Genomic DNA, 18,419 nt, shown 5'->3' with positions numbered 1-18,419 from the left:
AGGTCTTTTGGGGATATAGTTCTGTCAGTTCTTTGCTATTAGAAAGAGATTAAATTTACAAAATTCTAAGGGCTCCTTCTCAAAAAAAAATAGGCGTGTATACCTCCCTTGAAACTTGTGGCACAACTTGATGCGCATAAAGGACTTGCTGAAGCCTATCTACAGTGCCTTTGTATGGTATTGTGGACCACTTAAAAGGTTAAGTTAGGAAGTATTGAAAATTAATAATTCATAAAGTTTTATTATAACCATACTCATAAGTTACATACCTCATTGCTTGATGTACTTGCCTTGCCTTGTAGCATATACTTGAGCTATTGTAAAGCTGGTTAATCTTCTACTTTATTACCATATTTGTATTAATGGTTAGCCATTGGCTAGCTCTTTGGCCTACTATTCAGTGAGTGGTTTGCTGTAACTACAGTTTGTAAGTGGCTTTGCATGCAGTCATTGAGGTATAACAGGGAAGTGAAATTAAAATGTTGCCTTTTACTCTTATATTGTATCTTAGTCCCATCTTGGCCTGGTTATATTTAGGCATTATCAGCAGAAAAATTTTTTGACAAAAGCATTTAGATATAGTATAGCTAACTTGGCTAGGAAGACTTTTCTCCTTACTCTTCCATTTTTGTGTAGACTTTATAATGAGAATTTTAGCCACAGGAGGAGGAAGAGGGTGTGCAGCTTACATGGCTAAGGTTGATAAAATCATCTGATAGCCTGTTAATGTTTGGTGGTTATGTGTCATGGAGTTGGTTCCGACTCATAGCTACACTGTACAGGGTTTCCAAGGCTGTAAATCTTCACGGGAGCAGAAAGCCTCATCTTTCTCCCGCAGAACAGCTGGTAGTTTCGAACTGCTGACCTTGCAGTTCGCAGCCCGATTCATAACCACTACACAACCAGAACTCTTCATAGCCTGTTTAGTGAGTCCCAATCTGTCATACCACACTTAGTCACTCAAGAAGAGTACTAATGACCCAGTCTAGTCGAGATGTGCGTCTAGTAACAAATGATTTATGTTCTTATACATTCCGTTGGTTTTCAAAGATTTATCTCCTTTAGATTTCTACTGCATTTGTTTAGCAATACTTTATTATCTTCCAAGTACATAATGAAAATAATCACTTTCTATGTTAAAACCTTTCAGTAATTCCCTTTGCCTACAGAATAAATTCAGGATTTTTACTGTTAATCTGGCCCTTGCTTATTGTTCCTATAAACTTGTCACTCCTCTATACTCCAAATGTTACAATATTATTAGTTCCCTTAGAGTGCATTTTCACATCTCTGAACCTTTGTACATGTTGTTTTGTTAAAAAATCTCTGATCCATTTCCCTTGAACACTTATCTATAGAACCTTCTTTGGACAAGGCCTCACTTATATACCTTTGTTTAGACTTTTTTCCCCCTCAATACACTGTATTGTAATTTTGCGTACTTGTCTGTCTATTGTTGTTAGTCCATGTGTCTTAAGATAAAGATGCCTGAAATTTTAAATCAATATCTCTTCTGTAGCTTCATATTCAAATTCCTGTAGCTTAATGCATGTAATGTCATGCAGGGTAAGATGGAGGGTCAGAGAAAAAGAGGAAGACCCCCAACGAGATGGATCGGCCAGGTGGCATCATTGATGGCGTCAAGTGTGGCAGTGATAGTTGAGGTTGGCCCAGGATCAGACATTTTTTCATTCTGCTGTGCATGGGGTTGCTATGAGTCAGTTCCGACTCGATGGCACCTGACAACAACAACAGATACATGTAAGAGGAGGTCTGGTAGTGTAGTGGTTACAAATTGGGCTGCTAACCTCAAGGTTAGCAGTTAAAACTACTAGCTGTTCTGCGGGAGAGCAATGAGGCCTTCTGCTCCCCTAAAGATTTACAGCTTGGAAACCCTGTACAGGGTCACTGTGAGTCAGAACCAACTCAACAGCACATAACCACAGGACCAGTAGATCAAAGATCTTAAAATAAATGGAGAAACATTAATCTCATTTCCACTTGAACCATAAATGCTAGTTCTGAGATAACAGTTCTTTTAATTTTATTCATTCTGTCTTAGTTATAACCATAAGATTATGACTAAGTGATTAAATGCCATAGGAGAACAGAAGGGCCATCATTTAAACATTAGTTGCCTCACTTGATCTTGGAGCATTGATAGTTAATGGAAGTTTATAATTTGAAGGTTTCATCTTTCAAATCCACTTTGTACTGTGCTTTACTAAGATTTGTTTTGTTGATTTGTTTCCAGCTCCAGAACCTGGGTATTAACCCAGCAAACATTGGCTTCAGTACCCTGACTATGGAATCAGACAAATTCATCTGCATAAGAGAAAAAGTAGGAGAACAAGCCCAGGTAGTAATCATCGATATGAATGACCCAAGTAATCCAATTCGAAGACCCATTTCAGCAGACAGTGCCATCATGAATCCAGCTAGCAAAGTAATTGCACTGAAAGGTATAAAAGAGTGGGACTCTTTTCTTAAACTCTTTCCTTTGTTTTCTATGCAAATAAACAATCCAGGTCTACATTTTTAGTATGTTGATAAAGTTTGGTTTAATAAAATAGATCTCCAAAGTTAATGCTAGTGATGAGCTTAATTTTTAATACTTTGACTTGGAGTATATTTGTGAAATGTCTTAACTTTCTACTTTGAATAGATGTAATTGGAAATACTTGTGTGTTTTGAAAGAATGCACTTAAATTATCCACCGTAATAAGTAATAAGACTGTGTTAAAAGTACATCTTCATATACAGAAGAAATGTGATCATAGTGACACATACTCTGGATTAAAGTGTTGTTACTGGTCACAAGTTTTACAAGCCTTTAGATAAGCTGTCACATTTTCTATACTTTTAACATTTCACTTAGATTTTAAAGTAATAAAAATGGCTTGAATTTAGTTTGTTAAAAGTGTGTATACAAGTGGGCTTCAAAAAGTTTCTGGAAAAAAGGAGTAAGAGATAATGGAATTTTTCCATGAACTTTTTGAGAAGCTCCTTCTTAAATATGGGTGGGTACCTAATGCATGGACATAGGAGTGTTTTGACTTTATTCAGACTAACTTTTATCACCATAGGGAACTGTACAGCCTGTCGGTCTAAAGGTTAGTTCAAAGAACCTCATGATGTCTTGGAGCCTTTATAATTTTTTTCTTTGGACTTTAAAGTGAGAATAAAATTAACCCTTTAAAACAAGTATGCAAAAGGGTGAAGTGGAAACCATTCTTTAAAAAGGCATTTAATTGCCAGTTGTTTGCTTCGTTATTTTCTTGGTAATGAAGAAGGAAACATTTAGATTCCCAAAAATTTCTTAATAAATTTGTAGGTGAGTTGTTAGAGGCACTGAAGTTTTTAGCAGATTTTTCCTTGTGTGATTTAAACATTGTATTCAGTAATAATACTGGGTGGGGAGAGTAAAATGTGGGGTGGGAGCAAGCATATTTCAGACAAGTAAGACACCATTGATCTCTAAGGTAGGAATGTTATCTCATCTCAAGGAAAGATGGTCCAGATGGCTTCAGTCAGTAAGCTTTTTGTTTCTGTTGTTAAGTGCCATCGAGTATTATAAGAACTATATATTGTATTTTAAAGTATGCCTCCTTAAAGCATTTAAATTCAACTGCTTAGTAACCTTCACACCTCTCTATAAAAAGGCCATCAGTTTTAATTTTGTCAGAATTCTTTTCTATTTTTAATGTTATTGTTATTTTATCACATTTCTTAATGCTTTCTTATGTGTGCAGATGGTGAGTTATCTTAAAATAGGTTGTATTAGTTATTGTCCTGTTCTATAAAAAGAATAAATTGAAAATATTTTCAGAGCTTTATATAGTAGGGTCATAGATTTGTACGTGTGTTTTGTACTGTAAAGTTTAGCTATCGTTCCTGTGCGTCCCCCCAGGTACCCAACATATATATGCTGCAACTTATTTCATATAAAAAAGAATGAAAGTCTAGTAATCTGGGGGTCTGGGGAAGGCAGCATAAAAAAAAAGGCATTCCCCCAAATACTGCTTCTTTCTGAAGCTAGTTTTAAGCCCTTGGCTTCTTTTTATAAGCAGGACTATAACTCTTACAATTTTCAAGTCTGGTTGTGATTTACATATTGTGTGGGATGGGAATAGCATTCTCTGTCTTACGGAAGAAGTTTTTGCACATGTGATAAGAAAGGTGATGATACAAAGCTGTATGTTTTCTGTCTCCTCACCCTGAGTCCCCAGAAACTTACCATTTTTGTCCTTCAGGAGCCAGATTCTCTGTGGCTCAGAAATGGAGTTTTCCTTAGTCTGTGAGGACTAATTTTGATAGCCAAGTGAGAGCTGTGGGCTTTGACCTCTTTTAATTTAAACCAAATAGCTTTTCAGACTCTAATGAATTTCAAATGACATTTATAAGCCCTTGCATCTGACTCAGTGGACTCTTAACTGACCAATTTCATCCTTCTTTTACTAAATGCTTGCTATTTTTATTGGGATGAAGCTTAAACTTTGTTCTTATCTCCAGTACATTAACAGCACATGAAATTGTCCTCCTTTGTTCCCTCCCTTTCCTCTAGCACTCTACCTTTCCTTTGTATTGTAAACCAATTAAATGTAGCATGCATTGTGTCTTCTGTGCTAGTGGCAGCAGGCAGAGTTGAAGCAGATCTTCTGTTCAAAAAAGAATTTTCCTTAAGATTTAGTTGGATGGGTGATGACTGCCTTTTAAAATGTAGGCATTTCCTCATGTGTTTGTGTGAGATTTGCTTTGCCCTGTGAACCTACAACTAACTTAGTTTATGTATAAAATTAACACAGTAAATTGTTCCTTGTTTTCCATCACTGACTGTTAAGAGAGTTGTTCTTTAGACTAATTTTCAGTTCTGGTTTATAATTCTATGAAGATCATACTGTCTAAGATGTTTTTGTTAGAGGTAATGCAGGTTTGCTCAGGAAGCTATTATTTCTTCAATGGTTGTTCCTCTATCAATGTGACTTCTGTAGTTAGTTAATAGCCTCATGATAGAACTATTTCATTTGGAAGTGACAAGCTAGTTTAGCTAGTTACTAGTTCATTCTGATCTTTCATTTTAAAAAATAATTCATAATTCTTCATTTTATTTTTAGCTGGGAAAACTCTTCAAATATTTAACATTGAAATGAAAAGTAAAATGAAGGCCCATACCATGACTGATGATGTCACCTTTTGGAAATGGATCTCTTTGAATACGGTTGCTCTTGTTACGGATAATGCTGTTTATCACTGGAGTATGGAAGGAGAGTCTCAACCAGTAAAAATGTTTGATCGTCATTCTAGTCTTGCAGGGTGCCAGATTATCAATTATCGTACAGATGCAAAGCAAAAGTGGTTACTTCTGACTGGCATATCTGCACAGGTAACATTTAATATTTTTAAGAAGAGTTTAGAGAGCCAATATACCCAGAATTTAGTTTTTTTTTTTGAAATTTGGTCTTTTACACTCCCATCTTGCTAAATCAGACTAGCTTTACAAGATTTTTTCTTCTTTCTTTTTAAAGAAATGTTGCTGTCTGAATGTCTAATAGTACCTGTACACTGACATACTATTTTAGACTACTGTTACCAAGTGGTTTTAGCTCTTGGTTGAGTTCTGTTGAATGATGTGGATTTATTGTGGAAGATATGTACTATACTACAGAGCAAGCACTTTTACATGTTTTCCTTTAAGATGATATCAAAGGATGGCTGCTTACAAGGCACATCCTAAGCAGTCATGTTAAACTTTAATAAGATTATGTATAGAACTAAATTTTAAGTTAAGAAATTCCAAGTCTACACTGAGAGGTAAAGTTACAAAGGATTATACATGCTGCCAAAAATTACAAAGGATTCAAATTGCTTCACTAATTGATGAATATGGGTTTGGTTTATTGGGCCCCAAAACTTAACTCTTTTTGATCCATTGTAGCAAAATCGTGTGGTGGGAGCTATGCAGCTATATTCTGTAGACAGGAAAGTATCCCAGCCCATTGAAGGACATGCAGCTAGTTTCGCACAGTTTAAGATGGAAGGAAATGCTGAAGAATCAACATTATTTTGCTTTGCAGTACGGGGTCAAGCTGGAGGGAAGGTAAGTTTTGGCTCTGTAAGTTATTTTGGTGAGAGTTTGTCTTCGTGTGTCTGCTCCTAACCAGTCATGTAGTTTCAAAACACTCTCCCTCCCTTACTACTTATTTGTATCAGATATTTAGATTAGTTATGGCTTGATTTTGATTGCCTTTATCAAAGGCCCTAAGTCCATAGTTTTTAACTTTACTGGACATGAGACTTTCTTGTTGCTAAAATGTGTATCCTGTGCCTAACACCAAGTCTGATTCAGTTAAATGGATCTTATTGTCTCATTTTAAATGCTCTACAATAACTTGAAGGAGCTCTGGTAGCGTAGTGGTTACAAATCGGGCTGCTAATCTCATGGTCAGCAGTTCAAAACTACCAGCTGTACCATGGGGGGGAAGATGAGGCTTTCTGCTCCTGTAAAGATTTACAGCCTTAGAAAACCCTATGCACGGTCGCTATGAGTTGGAACTGACTCAGTGGCACATAACAACAACTTGATGTATAGATAAAATGTGTATCACAGTGAGAGTTACAATGCCTTAAGTCAGACATTTGCAACCCTGGCCATACATTGGAATCCTATGGAGAACTCAAATACCAGTACAAAAGTCCTGTTGTAGACCAGTTGTATCAGAATGGGTGTAATGGCATGGATATTAAAACAAAACACAGGCATGTAAATTGTGTGACAGAGGTTGAAAAATTGATTATTTCAACTGTTTTTGTAATGAATAAATTGAAGTACTTTGCATGTTAGAGTTTTTAGTTGCAGGCAACAGAAACAAGGTCTGGTTGATTAAAGCCTAAAATATTTAGTTGTTAAGTACCGTGGAGTTGGTTCAGACTCATAGTGACCCTGCACTGGGTTTCTGAGGCTGTAAATCTTTACGGGAGTAGACCGCCTCATCTTTCTCCCATTTAACCGCAGGTAGTTTCGAACCTGCTGACCTTGTGGTTGGCAGCCTGACTCATGGCTACTACGCTACCAGAGGATATTAAATAGCTTACAATAGCTAGGAGTAATACAGAACTAAACTTGGAAAATGAAGAGTAATAGGGAAAATGGATAGCAGGTAGGGTCCCAGCTAAAAAACACCACGCATGTGATGGAACTCTGTTTCTGCTTCTCCTGCCACGGCTACACTACCACAGCTAGACTTGCTGACTCTGGAAGCTCAGTGTGACTGCTGCTTCAGCTGCTAGAGTAACATCTTTGAAGTCTTAATGAATTTATGTCTCTAACTCTCTGTTTGAACTCTCTAATATAGGCAAGGTCACATGCCCACATCTTAGTGTTAAGAGAGGGTTAGAAAATAAGTAATTGGTGTTTACTCTATAAAAGTGGACTAACTGCCATCAAAACTTGTAAAGTACTTGTAACAGTATTCTTTATAAGTACCACTTCCCAGTCAGGAAGAGGGTTTATAGATCATGGGCATGCTGAACTTAATTTTGCTAGAATATTTGTCTTTTTCCTTGTAACTAGTTAAAAAAATTTAAGGAAGTGACTACTTGAGGTATGATCATCTATAGCCTCTTGGCAAGGAGGGAAACATGCACCACATTTCTGCCTAATCTTTAAGAATCCCGGAACTGATAAATTAACGTACTACACTCTTGATATAACAAGAAAACACTATAATGTTTAGTTCTAAATTAATGGAATTTAAACAGAAAGACACTTAGGTTTTAAAAATTAAGTGTTGTCCTTAAGACTTAAAAGGTGGGACTTTTTTTCCTTTTTTTAAAATTGATAAAGCCTACTGGAGAAAGCTTCAGTATCATACTTTATAATATCTGAAAACATTTAAGTTTTTGAATTTATTAATGCATTATACTATATCTTTTTTAAGGAGCTCTGGTAGTGTAGTGGTTACAAATCAATCTGCTAATCTCACGGTCAGCAGTTCGAAACTACCAGCTGTTCTGCAGGAGAAAGATGAGGATTTCTGCTCCCATAAAGATTTACAGCCTTGGAAACCCTGTACAGGGTCACTATAAGTTGGAACCGACTCCGCGGCACATAACAATAACAACAACTGTGTCTTTTATAGTGTGCCTGGCTTTGAAGGAAGTTTAAAGTGTTTCTATATTGTTGTTGCTAAGTGCCATTGAGTCGGTTCTGACCCATAGCAACCGTGTATAGGGTTTTCAAGGAGCATTTAATTAGAAATGAGGCACTATAACTTTGATAATGGTACATATCATTGTAGTTGAATTATTTTCTAAGTCCATTCCTGACACAACTAAGCAAAATGTACAACACTCTTTTATTGACATTATTTTTTCTTGCCTGTTGATTTGTAACATCAGACATTTAAATGAAATGTTAACAAATTTTTAGGTTGTATTCAATTAAGAAAGGAGCTCTGGTAGTGCAGTGGTTACGAGTCAGCCTGCAAACCTCAGGGTCAGTAGTTCGAAACTACCAGTTGTGCCACGGGAGAAAGATGAAGCTTTCTGCTCCAGTAAAGATTTACAGCCTCGGAAACCCTATACAGGGTCAATATGAATTGGAACTGACTCCACGGCACATAACAACATACAATTAAGAGTCAACTTGGCTTAGACTTTTTCCTTCCATCTGTGTTACAGTAAATTTACAGGCAGAGAAAAATGTTATATTTAATTGTAATGTTAAAAAAATAAATAAAACCATAAGAAAGCACTTTCAGGGGTAATGTATTAGCATTCTATGCCCTTGATTATTTGACATGTTTCAGATATTGAAATGATTTAACTTTCTTTTTGAAATAGTATAATATGTTGTTGTACACCCTCAGAAACCCTGTACAGGGTCGCTATGGGTCGGAACCGACTCACCGGTTGTTGTTAAGTACCATGGAGTCGATTCCTACTCACAGTACAGGATTTCTGAGGCTGTAAATCTTTACAGGAGCAGAAAGCCTCATCTTTCTTCTGCGGAATAGCTGGTAGTTTCGAACTGCTGACCTTGAGGTTAGCAGCCCAATTTGTAACCACTATGCTACCAGAACTCCTTGTGATTATAGGAAATTTTAAGACAATTAAGCAAAATGTCCTGTATCTCTTATCCGGTTTCCCCAGTAGTTAATGTCTCACATAGATATAGTACTGTTGTGTAGCAAAACCATGAAACTGACATTGGTACAAAATGTGTTTATAATTCTGTAGTTTTATCATGTGTAGAATCAATACATAACTATTTCATCACCACAAAGAAAGCTCCCTTTGTAGCTATACACAACATTCTCTCCTCTATCATCGCTTACTCCCTGTTGCCATGAGTTGATTCTAACTCATAGTGACCCTATAGAGCAGAGTAGTATTCCCAAGGCTATAACCTTTATGGAATGTGGCACTGTGGACTAATAAACTGACTGCAAAGTTGTTTGAACCACAAGTCTGGTGCTTCAAGCTCACCAGCAACTCCTTAGAAACCCTGTATAGGGTCACTATGGATTAGAACCGAGTCAACAGCACTTAACAACAACAACCTTTATGGAAGCAGATTGCCACATTTTTCTCCCATGGAGTAATGGTGGGTTCAAATCACCAACCTTTCCATAAGTAGCCAAGCACTTTAATAGCTGTACCACCAGAGCTCCTTTTCCTAACCTTCTTGTTGTGAAGTGCTGTCAAGTCGGTTCTGACCCACAGTTACCCTGTATAGGGTTTCCAAGGAGAGCAGCTGGTGAGCTTGAACCGCCGATCTTGCAGTTCAAACGTCTTTGCAGTCTGGCACATTAGCCCACAGCGCCACACCAGGACTTCCTGGTGACCATTGTTTTCATTTATATAATTTTATCCTTTTAAGATTTTATATAAAATAGAATCATATAGTATATTCACTTTGAGATTGTTTTCCACTTAGCATAGTGTCATTGATTTATCCCATTGTTGCACAAGTATTAGGGTTATTACCTTTTTTTTTTGGATGAATGGTACATTTCATCCATGGTATATTAAATTGTGGGACATTTTGGTTTTTTCCAGTTTAAGGCTAGAAATAAAGCTACTATGATGAATCACTCTTGATTGCTAAGACAGCTAAGCTTATGTGAACTTTATTTTTTTTTATAGTTACATATCATTGAAGTTGGTACACCACCTACGGGGAACCAGCCATTTCCCAAGAAGGCAGTGGATGTTTTCTTTCCTCCAGAAGCACAAAATGACTTTCCTGTTGCAATGCAGGTATTTTAGGCAAAATAAATGAGTTTTTAAAATTTAACTAAAAAACAAAACAAAACACGGAGTACTCACAGTTAATTTCAGTGGTGTTTAAAAGATTATCTTTCGTTCTAAAATAGTTCAGAAATGAAACTTTTCTAACTCATACTGGAACTTTTATGTAACATGTAAAACTGCATTATCCTAAGTTCATGTTATGTCTTTTAGCAGATCTCATTTATATTCTTGTGATTTGTATAAGAATTTGAACTCTTCAGTATGTAGTAAAACATAAATCCTAGCTTATAATTTATGTAAGTCCCTTAAGAGTTCTAGAATTTCACCATCCTTTATATTTTCTTAATTTCTGTTAGTATTGTACTAAAGTGTTTATTTTTTTTTTTTTAACAGATCAGTGAAAAGCATGATGTAGTATTCCTGATTACTAAGTATGGTTATATCCACCTCTATGACCTTGAGACTGGTACCTGTATCTACATGAATAGAATCAGTGGAGAAACCATCTTTGTTACAGCACCTCATGAAGCCACAGCTGGAATAATCGGAGTCAACAGAAAGGGACAAGTAAGAAAACTTTGAAACAAATTAAGCAATAAAATAAAATATTATTTGTTACAGTTTGGATTTTATAGTTTTTGTATTTTATTTTGTTTTCTCCCAAAAAGTAGGCCGTAACTTTGGGTTATCAGTTAATAATGCATTCCTGAAAATATAGGAATGTGAATAAAAAGTCTCTCTTTAATCCTGTATGTTGTTGTTAAGTGCTGTCGAGTTGATTCTGACCCATAGCGACCCTGTATAGGGTTTCCGAGGAGCAGCTGGTGAGCTTGAACCACTGACCTTGCAGTTCAAAACAGCTTTGCAGCCTGGCACATTAACCTGAGAGGGCTTTAAAAAGTTAGTAGAAAAATAGAATTAAAAGATACCGGAATTTTCCCATGAACTTTAAAAACAATCTCATATGTGTCTTTATTGTCAATCTTGGTGCAAAGAAACTACTTGGGCCACATTTGACAGACTGCATATACTTTCTATAGCAGCTTTTTTCCTATTATAATGTTAAAATAGCTTGTAAACTACAAGTCATTAATTCTTCCTACATCCTTTTTCCTAGCTCCTTAATTATTCTTGAATATTTAATGTTGAAAGGTATGTTGCAGTAGTTATCACAGAGCACCTGGAAAGGTGTCTACTTGCATAGAAAAAATATTTGTTGTTGTTAGGTGCTATCAAGTCAGTACCAACTCATAGCGACCCTATGCACAGCAGAACGAACACTGCCCGATCCTGGGCTAACCTCACTACTGTTGCTATGCTTGAGTCCATCGATGCTGCCACTTGGCCACTCCATCTCGTTATCTCGTTGGGGGTCTTCCTCTTTCACTCTGACCCTCCACCTTACTAAACACAATATCCTTCTCCAGCGACTGGTCCTGAGTTTGTCACATTTGACAAACCTACTCATACCACTTAACAAATGGTCTGTTTTTCCCCTGTGGTTTTTTTTCTGTCTTTTCTGTGTTTCCTTTGTATTTAAATGTAATTGGGAATATTCCACTAGGAATTACCTTATTTTCTGAAGAATGGCTAGAATTTTTTTAAAAGTTAGTACTGTTATTGGTCTTGCCTTTTACTTTTGTGTTTTTCCCAGATAGTGAGCAAAGGAAGTAGATATTTTTGTTGTTGTTGTGATCCTCTTTTATTCAGTTTATGAAACGTATATACGAGAGGGTTTCTAAAAATTTGGAAAAAATCCATATCCATTGTTTTTCAATTTTATTTTTCCATAAATGTTTAGAAGTCCCCTCTTGTATAAAGAGGCAATTTCTGTAGAGAAAAAATTCTGTCCACCCTCCACTTCAAGTCCAGACCTGGTTAGGTGCTACTCCTTTATACTCTCACATATATCTCCCTCATCTCATATTATTTATCACACTGAATTAAAATAGCTTGTTTGCATGCCTCTGTCACTATTCTTCCTTAGGAATATGGCTTATCTTTGTTTAATTGCATTTCTAGCATCAGTCAGTGTCTGGCACAAATGTGGTTTTAAAAATTCAGTAGTTATTCTTCAGTTGTATATGGCTGCCTTGGGAAAATCAAGAATGAATTGATGTTCTGGTGAGCTACAGTAGTGATAACTTAGAAAATTTCTAACAATCATGAGGTTGTGAAACCAGGAAACATTTTATTTCTTCTGTTGTGTTGATATAAAAGAGATAATGCTTAAAGAATATGGAATGATTTCACCATATGTATTTGGTGAAATAATAACTCTGCTTCTGGGAACTTACTGGTAGTTATATGACCCTCCCACTCCACACCCCCACAGTTTTATATGTCGATTAGTTTGAGTAAGGAGTTAAGCTTTTATAGTAACCTTAAGCTTCAAGGATTTCCTCTACTCTTTTTATCAAAGCAGAGTATTAACTGGGTATTTGCCATTAATTGATGAATGTGTAGTTTCTATTGATAGAAAAAGCAAAGCAGTCAAATTGACATTATAGCAGTAATCTTGTTTCAGACACATTTGCTCTTTAGTCTAGGGTCTGAACTTGGATGAACTGAGTACTTTAGAAGATACAAAATAGTAATCTCCTCTGATTCCTGTAGGTGTTAAGTATCGGTTACTAGAAATCTGCTAGAACAATCTAGAAGTGTGGTAAACGTGAAACTGCTGTTGAGGAAGACTGGTAGTAATCAGTAGGATGCTTTGGAAAGTAGTTGGAACTAAATTTATTGGTCTTATTTCTTCTAGGAGGTAAAAGTTCCGTTTAAAATGGGGATGGGATCCGTTTGGTTACTGAGTTCATTAATCTAAAAGGTTAGCACATTTTTTGTGTTAGTCACTGCCTGGTACTAGTAATGCAATTAAACAGAGATAAGACTTATTCCACTGAAATAATGAAGAAAAAACAAACAATTATGATACTATGAGAAATACCATTGTTGTTAAGTGTGTTGAGTTGATTTTGACCCATGGTTACCCTGTATAGAGTTACTGAGGACCAGCTGGTGAGCTTAAAGCGCTGACCTTTAGGGATCATATAAATAGTTACAACCTGGAGTAGTATATAAACAGATCTGGTGTTGGAAAGAATGAATGAATGAATAGGGAAGGGGACCCCCCTCTTCCTTAAGGCATTTGGCAGTTTAGCTCTTGGGGAAGGCATGGTAGCATTCTGTAGCAGTGACTTTTTTGGAAGACCATGTGTTAGTAACAGTTCTCTGGAACAATTAGAACTTGTCCTTTACCACATTTGTTTACTAGTTCTTTCAGTATCATTAAGGCTTACTTGGTAAGCACTGATTAAACACCGACTGTATACCTTGCGTTATTCAGTGGTCCCTACCTTTATAAAATTATAATCTGGCAGTTAGGAATGTGAACATAGTTATTGCAATTTACTGAAAACATTCTTATAGAAAATCTTAAATATAATAAGATTACCTTGAGCTTCTTCTAGGCAATCCCAGTGTATTACTTAGATTTGCTATCTTCTTCAGACTCTTTAGAGTGGAATTAATCTTAGATTTTATTCTCATTAAGAATAAATAAATGGTAGCAAAGCAGTAGAGCTTGGACAGTATGAGTAAAGCATTTTACATGACAGAATAGCCAGATTTTAGCAAACCCTTGGCACTCATTTTCAAATCTTCTTTAATCTTACCTTTCCTAATACTTCTTTCTTTTGTCTCTTTTTCAATGGCTGACAAGAAAGCAACAATCAGTTTTACAGTTTCATCAGATTATATCAAATCGAACAGATTTTATATAATTTATATATAAATAAACACATTGCAACAATTCTTGAATCTTAAAATTGTAGGTTCTATCAGTATGTGTGGAAGAAGAAAACATAATTCCCTATATCACCAATGTTCTACAAAATCCTGATTTGGCTCTGAGAATGGCTGTACGTAACAACCTAGCTGGAGCTGAAGAACTCTTTGCCCGGAAGTTTAATGCTCTCTTTGCCCAGGGAAATTACTCAGAGGCAGCAAAGGTGGCTGCTAATGCACCAAAGGTAAATAAACAGTTTAAAAAATGACATTGCCATGATTAGATAAACTTCTGTTTCTAATACTACTAGAAGAGGAACCAGCTTTTCAAAAAGGTGATACCTGTTTTTAGGCTACAGATTCCTTTAGTAGGATATGATAATTGCTTGTCTGTGCCTCTGGATTTGGTGGTGGTGGTGGTGGTGAAGTACTTTCAAGTTGGTTCCAACTCATAATGACCCTGTACAGCTGGTGGATTTGAGCCACTGACTTTGAGGTGGTGGTGGTTGTTAAGTTTCGTCAAGTCGATTCTGATTCGGTGACCCTGTGTAGGGTGTATGAGGAGTGGCTGGTGAGTTTGAATTGCCAACCTTGCAATTCAAATGGACCTTGCAGTCTAGTGCTTATCCTATAGTACCACACCAGGTTAGCCTCATAAAATTTAAAATGTTAAAAGAATAGGCATTTGTAACAGTAACAACAGTGATGCTTAGTTGTAACACTATTTGACCTTTTATGAGTGATAATTACTGATTTTATTTTCACAACTTGCAGATCAAACGAATCTTGTCCAAATACTGTAGGTAGAGTTGTCTGAAGTTGAACTATATTTATTCCCATCACCATTGTATTGTATTGGCCTAAGTTGACACCTCATATGTTTAACTAGTATTAATTGCAAAATTTGTACTTAATGTGTACTTGGGATAGGAACGAGTTGTATGTTTTCTGTGATTATACTTAATTCTCTTAAGTGTTAACTGGTATATTTATATTATAATAACTGGTATGTCTCTGAGTCTGAATAATCTCATAACTTTGATCTAGAGCTGTGACAGATGTTGTGATAGGATTGTTACTACAAATGAAGATCAATATTTTATGTTAGTAGATACAATCATGCCTTTAAGATTAATGTAAGAGATTCATAAAATTGTTAATGTGATTGTTTGGATCATACTAAAAGTGTTTAAAATTTCACTTTTTAAAAGGGAATCCTCCGTACTCCAGACACTATCCGTAGGTTCCAGAGTGTCCCCGCTCAGCCAGGTCAAACTTCTCCTCTACTTCAATACTTTGGAATCCTTTTGGACCAGGGCCAGCTGAACAAATATGAATCCTTAGAACTGTGTAGGCCTGTACTTCAACAAGGGCGAAAGCAGCTTTTGGAGAAATGGTTAAAAGAAGATAAAGTAAGTTAATTTGTCAGTATACTTTTGATTGAATGAAATAACATGTTAGCAGTTGATTGAATGAAATAACATGTTAGCAGGTTAAAAGGCAAGGCTAGAGAGGCTGCTCCAAAATGTGTCCATCCATTATTTACTACATCCATGATCTGTTCTGTTCTAGGTATGGCCATTGTGTGAGATATATAAACTTACTTCCTTTTGGAATTATATTTATTTTTCTGGCACATTAATGTGGGAGAATTTTTGTTGCTTAGTTTTAAAAATAGGAAATCCAGTGATCTTGCTTAATTGCTGAAACTAGTAATCCTGGAAGTTAATGGCTGTCTTTTATTTTAGCAACAGTGTAGGTTAAAGGCATTCAGTATTCAGTATTTGTGGCATTCATTTGGACACAGGCACAATTCCTATGTGCCACATTTGATATGGACAGTAGTTTCAACTATACTATGCCAGTATTTAAAAATACTATGTTGTTGTTGTTAAGTGCCGTCGAGTCGGTTCCGACCCATAGCGACCCTGTACAGGGTTTCCGAGGGTTAAATCTTTACGGGAGTAGAAAGCCTCGTCTTTCTCCCGCGGAGCAGCTGGTAGTTTCGAACTGCTGACATTAAGGTTCGCAGCCCGATTCGTAACCACTACGCTACCAGAACTCCTTAGTCATCTAGGTAGGATGACAAGTATTTTATCTCTTCTTTCCGAACTTCCAAAGTATCATCAAAATTGTATTTGCTTCTCCTGTATTCCAAAAAATATGTTATATAAAACGTTGAATTGTTAACAAGGCAGCAGATTTCTCTAATGTTAATTGGTGTTACAAAGAGAAAGAAAGATGCAAGTTGATGTCTTAAAAAAATTTATTTCGTTATGAACCTTTTTTACCTTGTTAATAACCAGGTTTCCATGCTGTAGGATTTGTCTTTGCTTTTTTATCTACTTGGTCCCTACCCTAATTTCTTTTTACACTGGGGTTCTAAGGGCACCTAGTCTGTAGAGATATTGGAAATGCTACTTGTTTGTAAGGCAACAAATAAGTTTAAGCAACCCATTAGTGTTAGTAGTCCTCTTGTATCCGTCACAGAAAGCCTTTCTTCATAAAATGATAATGTTGAGTAGTTGCCCATGTCATACGTGTTGTCAAGAACTGAGTTGGTACTGTTTAAAGCACTCTTCAGTAGTGATATTTGATATCCATCTTAATTAAGATTTGAAAAGATGCATTTGGATTTCGTTGCCTTTTTTTTGGTGGTCAAGGATCATATGTAATCATTTGTGGATAAAGGTACACTGGTCACTCTTTATTACTTAGCATGTCCCATTAAGAGGTATAGACTCTTGAAAGAACATTTTTATTTCTCAGCATTGACTGTTAATTTTAAGGAATAGTCTTTGTAGTAACCATTGTTGTTAAATGCTATCAAGTTGATTCTGACTTCTGGTATTAGGTTTCCAAGGAGTGGCTGATGAGTTTGAACTGCTGACCTTGAGGTTAGCAGTCTAGTGCTTATTCTACCACTCCTTTCCAGGAATCTAGTATGTTAAACAAAGCTTTCTTCAGATTGGGAATCTGATTTATTATTAAGTATAATACTGGCTAATATCTGCTTATGTGTAACACCTAAAATTTCTAAAATGCTTATTCTTTCACCTCATCATATTAGAGTGTCTTGCCTCTTAACCATATTATCTAAAGCTCAAATAATAATAATAATCATGCAGCTTAGATCCTTTAGGCATGCAAGTTACACACTAGCTTTAATATTTGTCCATATAGTAAGCCTCAATATCACATTTTCACTTGATAGTGAAATTTTTTGATAAAACATTTTTTAGAAATTGGGACCATGTGAGTCTATCAGAATTTTCTTAGTAGTTAGAAGTACAATATTTGCTTTAAACAATCAATTTACAACCTAACAAGGTAGTTGGTAATATCTGTACCTATTGTGTTTGTTATTATTTATTATATAGAATTAACCATCAACTGTTTTTATGAAACACCTCCTGGATCATTAAGAAAACTCATTTTTCTTTTGGACAGCTGGAGTGTTCTGAAGAGCTAGGAGATCTTGTGAAATCTGTGGACCCCACATTGGCACTTAGTGTGTACCTAAGGGCTAATGTCCCAAATAAAGTCATTCAGTGCTTTGCAGAAACAGGTCAAGTCCAGAAGATTGTTTTATATGCTAAAAAAGTAAGTTCAATGAAACAAACTTTCAACAAAAGCTTATGGAAGCATTAAGATAGAAATTAGGCTGTCGCAACTCTGATCAATTTTCCTTAAATTTTGACCTACTTGAAAAGTTTAAATCCCTTGTTAGCTCATATATATAGAATTCGGTTTCTGTAAACTTGAAATAATTACTTGTGCATGGCTTTTCAGATTTTAAGATAGCAGGGGCTTAACCTGTTAGAATAAATTTTGAAGTAGTTGTTCATTGAAAACAGACAAGTGAACTATTAAAAACTACAATTCTTTGTTTATCTGCATTGTTTTTACATTGATCATTGAGATTCACTTTGTTTTTAGCAGTAGTTCTAAATTGGTAAGGCTTTACTGTAGAAGGAACCTTTAAATGCTAAAGAACTTTGCACGTGACTCTATAATTTTTGTCCATTTATAGGTTGGATATACTCCAGATTGGATCTTTCTGCTGAGAAATGTAATGCGAATCAGTCCAGATCAGGGTCAGCAGTTTGCTCAAATGTTGGTTCAGGATGAAGAGCCTCTTGCTGATATCACACAGGTAAAGACATTCACATGTATTTTGTAGATTTTTATTTAAATGGAGAATGGGAGGATCTACTTAAAACAATTTTGGATTAAGGATGAGTTAACCTTTCAGTTTATAGGAATTAGATAATTTTTCTACATGGATATATCTGAAATTTCTTTCAAAACGAAATTACAGAAGAATGGATAGTATGATACCATCCATTTCCTATCATTGACATATTGTCAGCAGTATC

At 35.9% G+C, this 18,419-nt stretch overlaps 1 protein-coding gene across 1 annotated transcript in view; it reads left to right on the top strand.

Annotated features, from left to right (window-relative positions):
- Positions 1-18,419, top strand: part of CLTC (clathrin, heavy chain (Hc)) — a 78,125-nt gene that overhangs the window by 26,693 nt on the left and 33,013 nt on the right. Inside the window, exons 2-10 of the mRNA XM_006832373.1 lie at positions 2,255-2,462; positions 5,115-5,383; positions 5,936-6,097; positions 10,147-10,260; positions 10,648-10,821; positions 14,088-14,285; positions 15,252-15,452; positions 17,491-17,643; positions 18,074-18,196. Coding sequence (XP_006832436.1) covers positions 2,255-2,462; positions 5,115-5,383; positions 5,936-6,097; positions 10,147-10,260; positions 10,648-10,821; positions 14,088-14,285; positions 15,252-15,452; positions 17,491-17,643; positions 18,074-18,196 — 1,602 coding nt within the window. The remainder of the gene's footprint in view (positions 1-2,254; positions 2,463-5,114; positions 5,384-5,935; positions 6,098-10,146; positions 10,261-10,647; positions 10,822-14,087; positions 14,286-15,251; positions 15,453-17,490; positions 17,644-18,073; positions 18,197-18,419) is intronic.

The sequence above is a fragment of the Chrysochloris asiatica genome, unplaced genomic scaffold, assembly GCF_000296735.1.
Source record: "Chrysochloris asiatica unplaced genomic scaffold, ChrAsi1.0 scaffold00007, whole genome shotgun sequence".
Taxonomy (NCBI): Eukaryota; Metazoa; Chordata; class Mammalia; order Afrosoricida; family Chrysochloridae; genus Chrysochloris; species Chrysochloris asiatica.
This window is presented reverse-complemented; position numbering and strand designations above follow the sequence as displayed.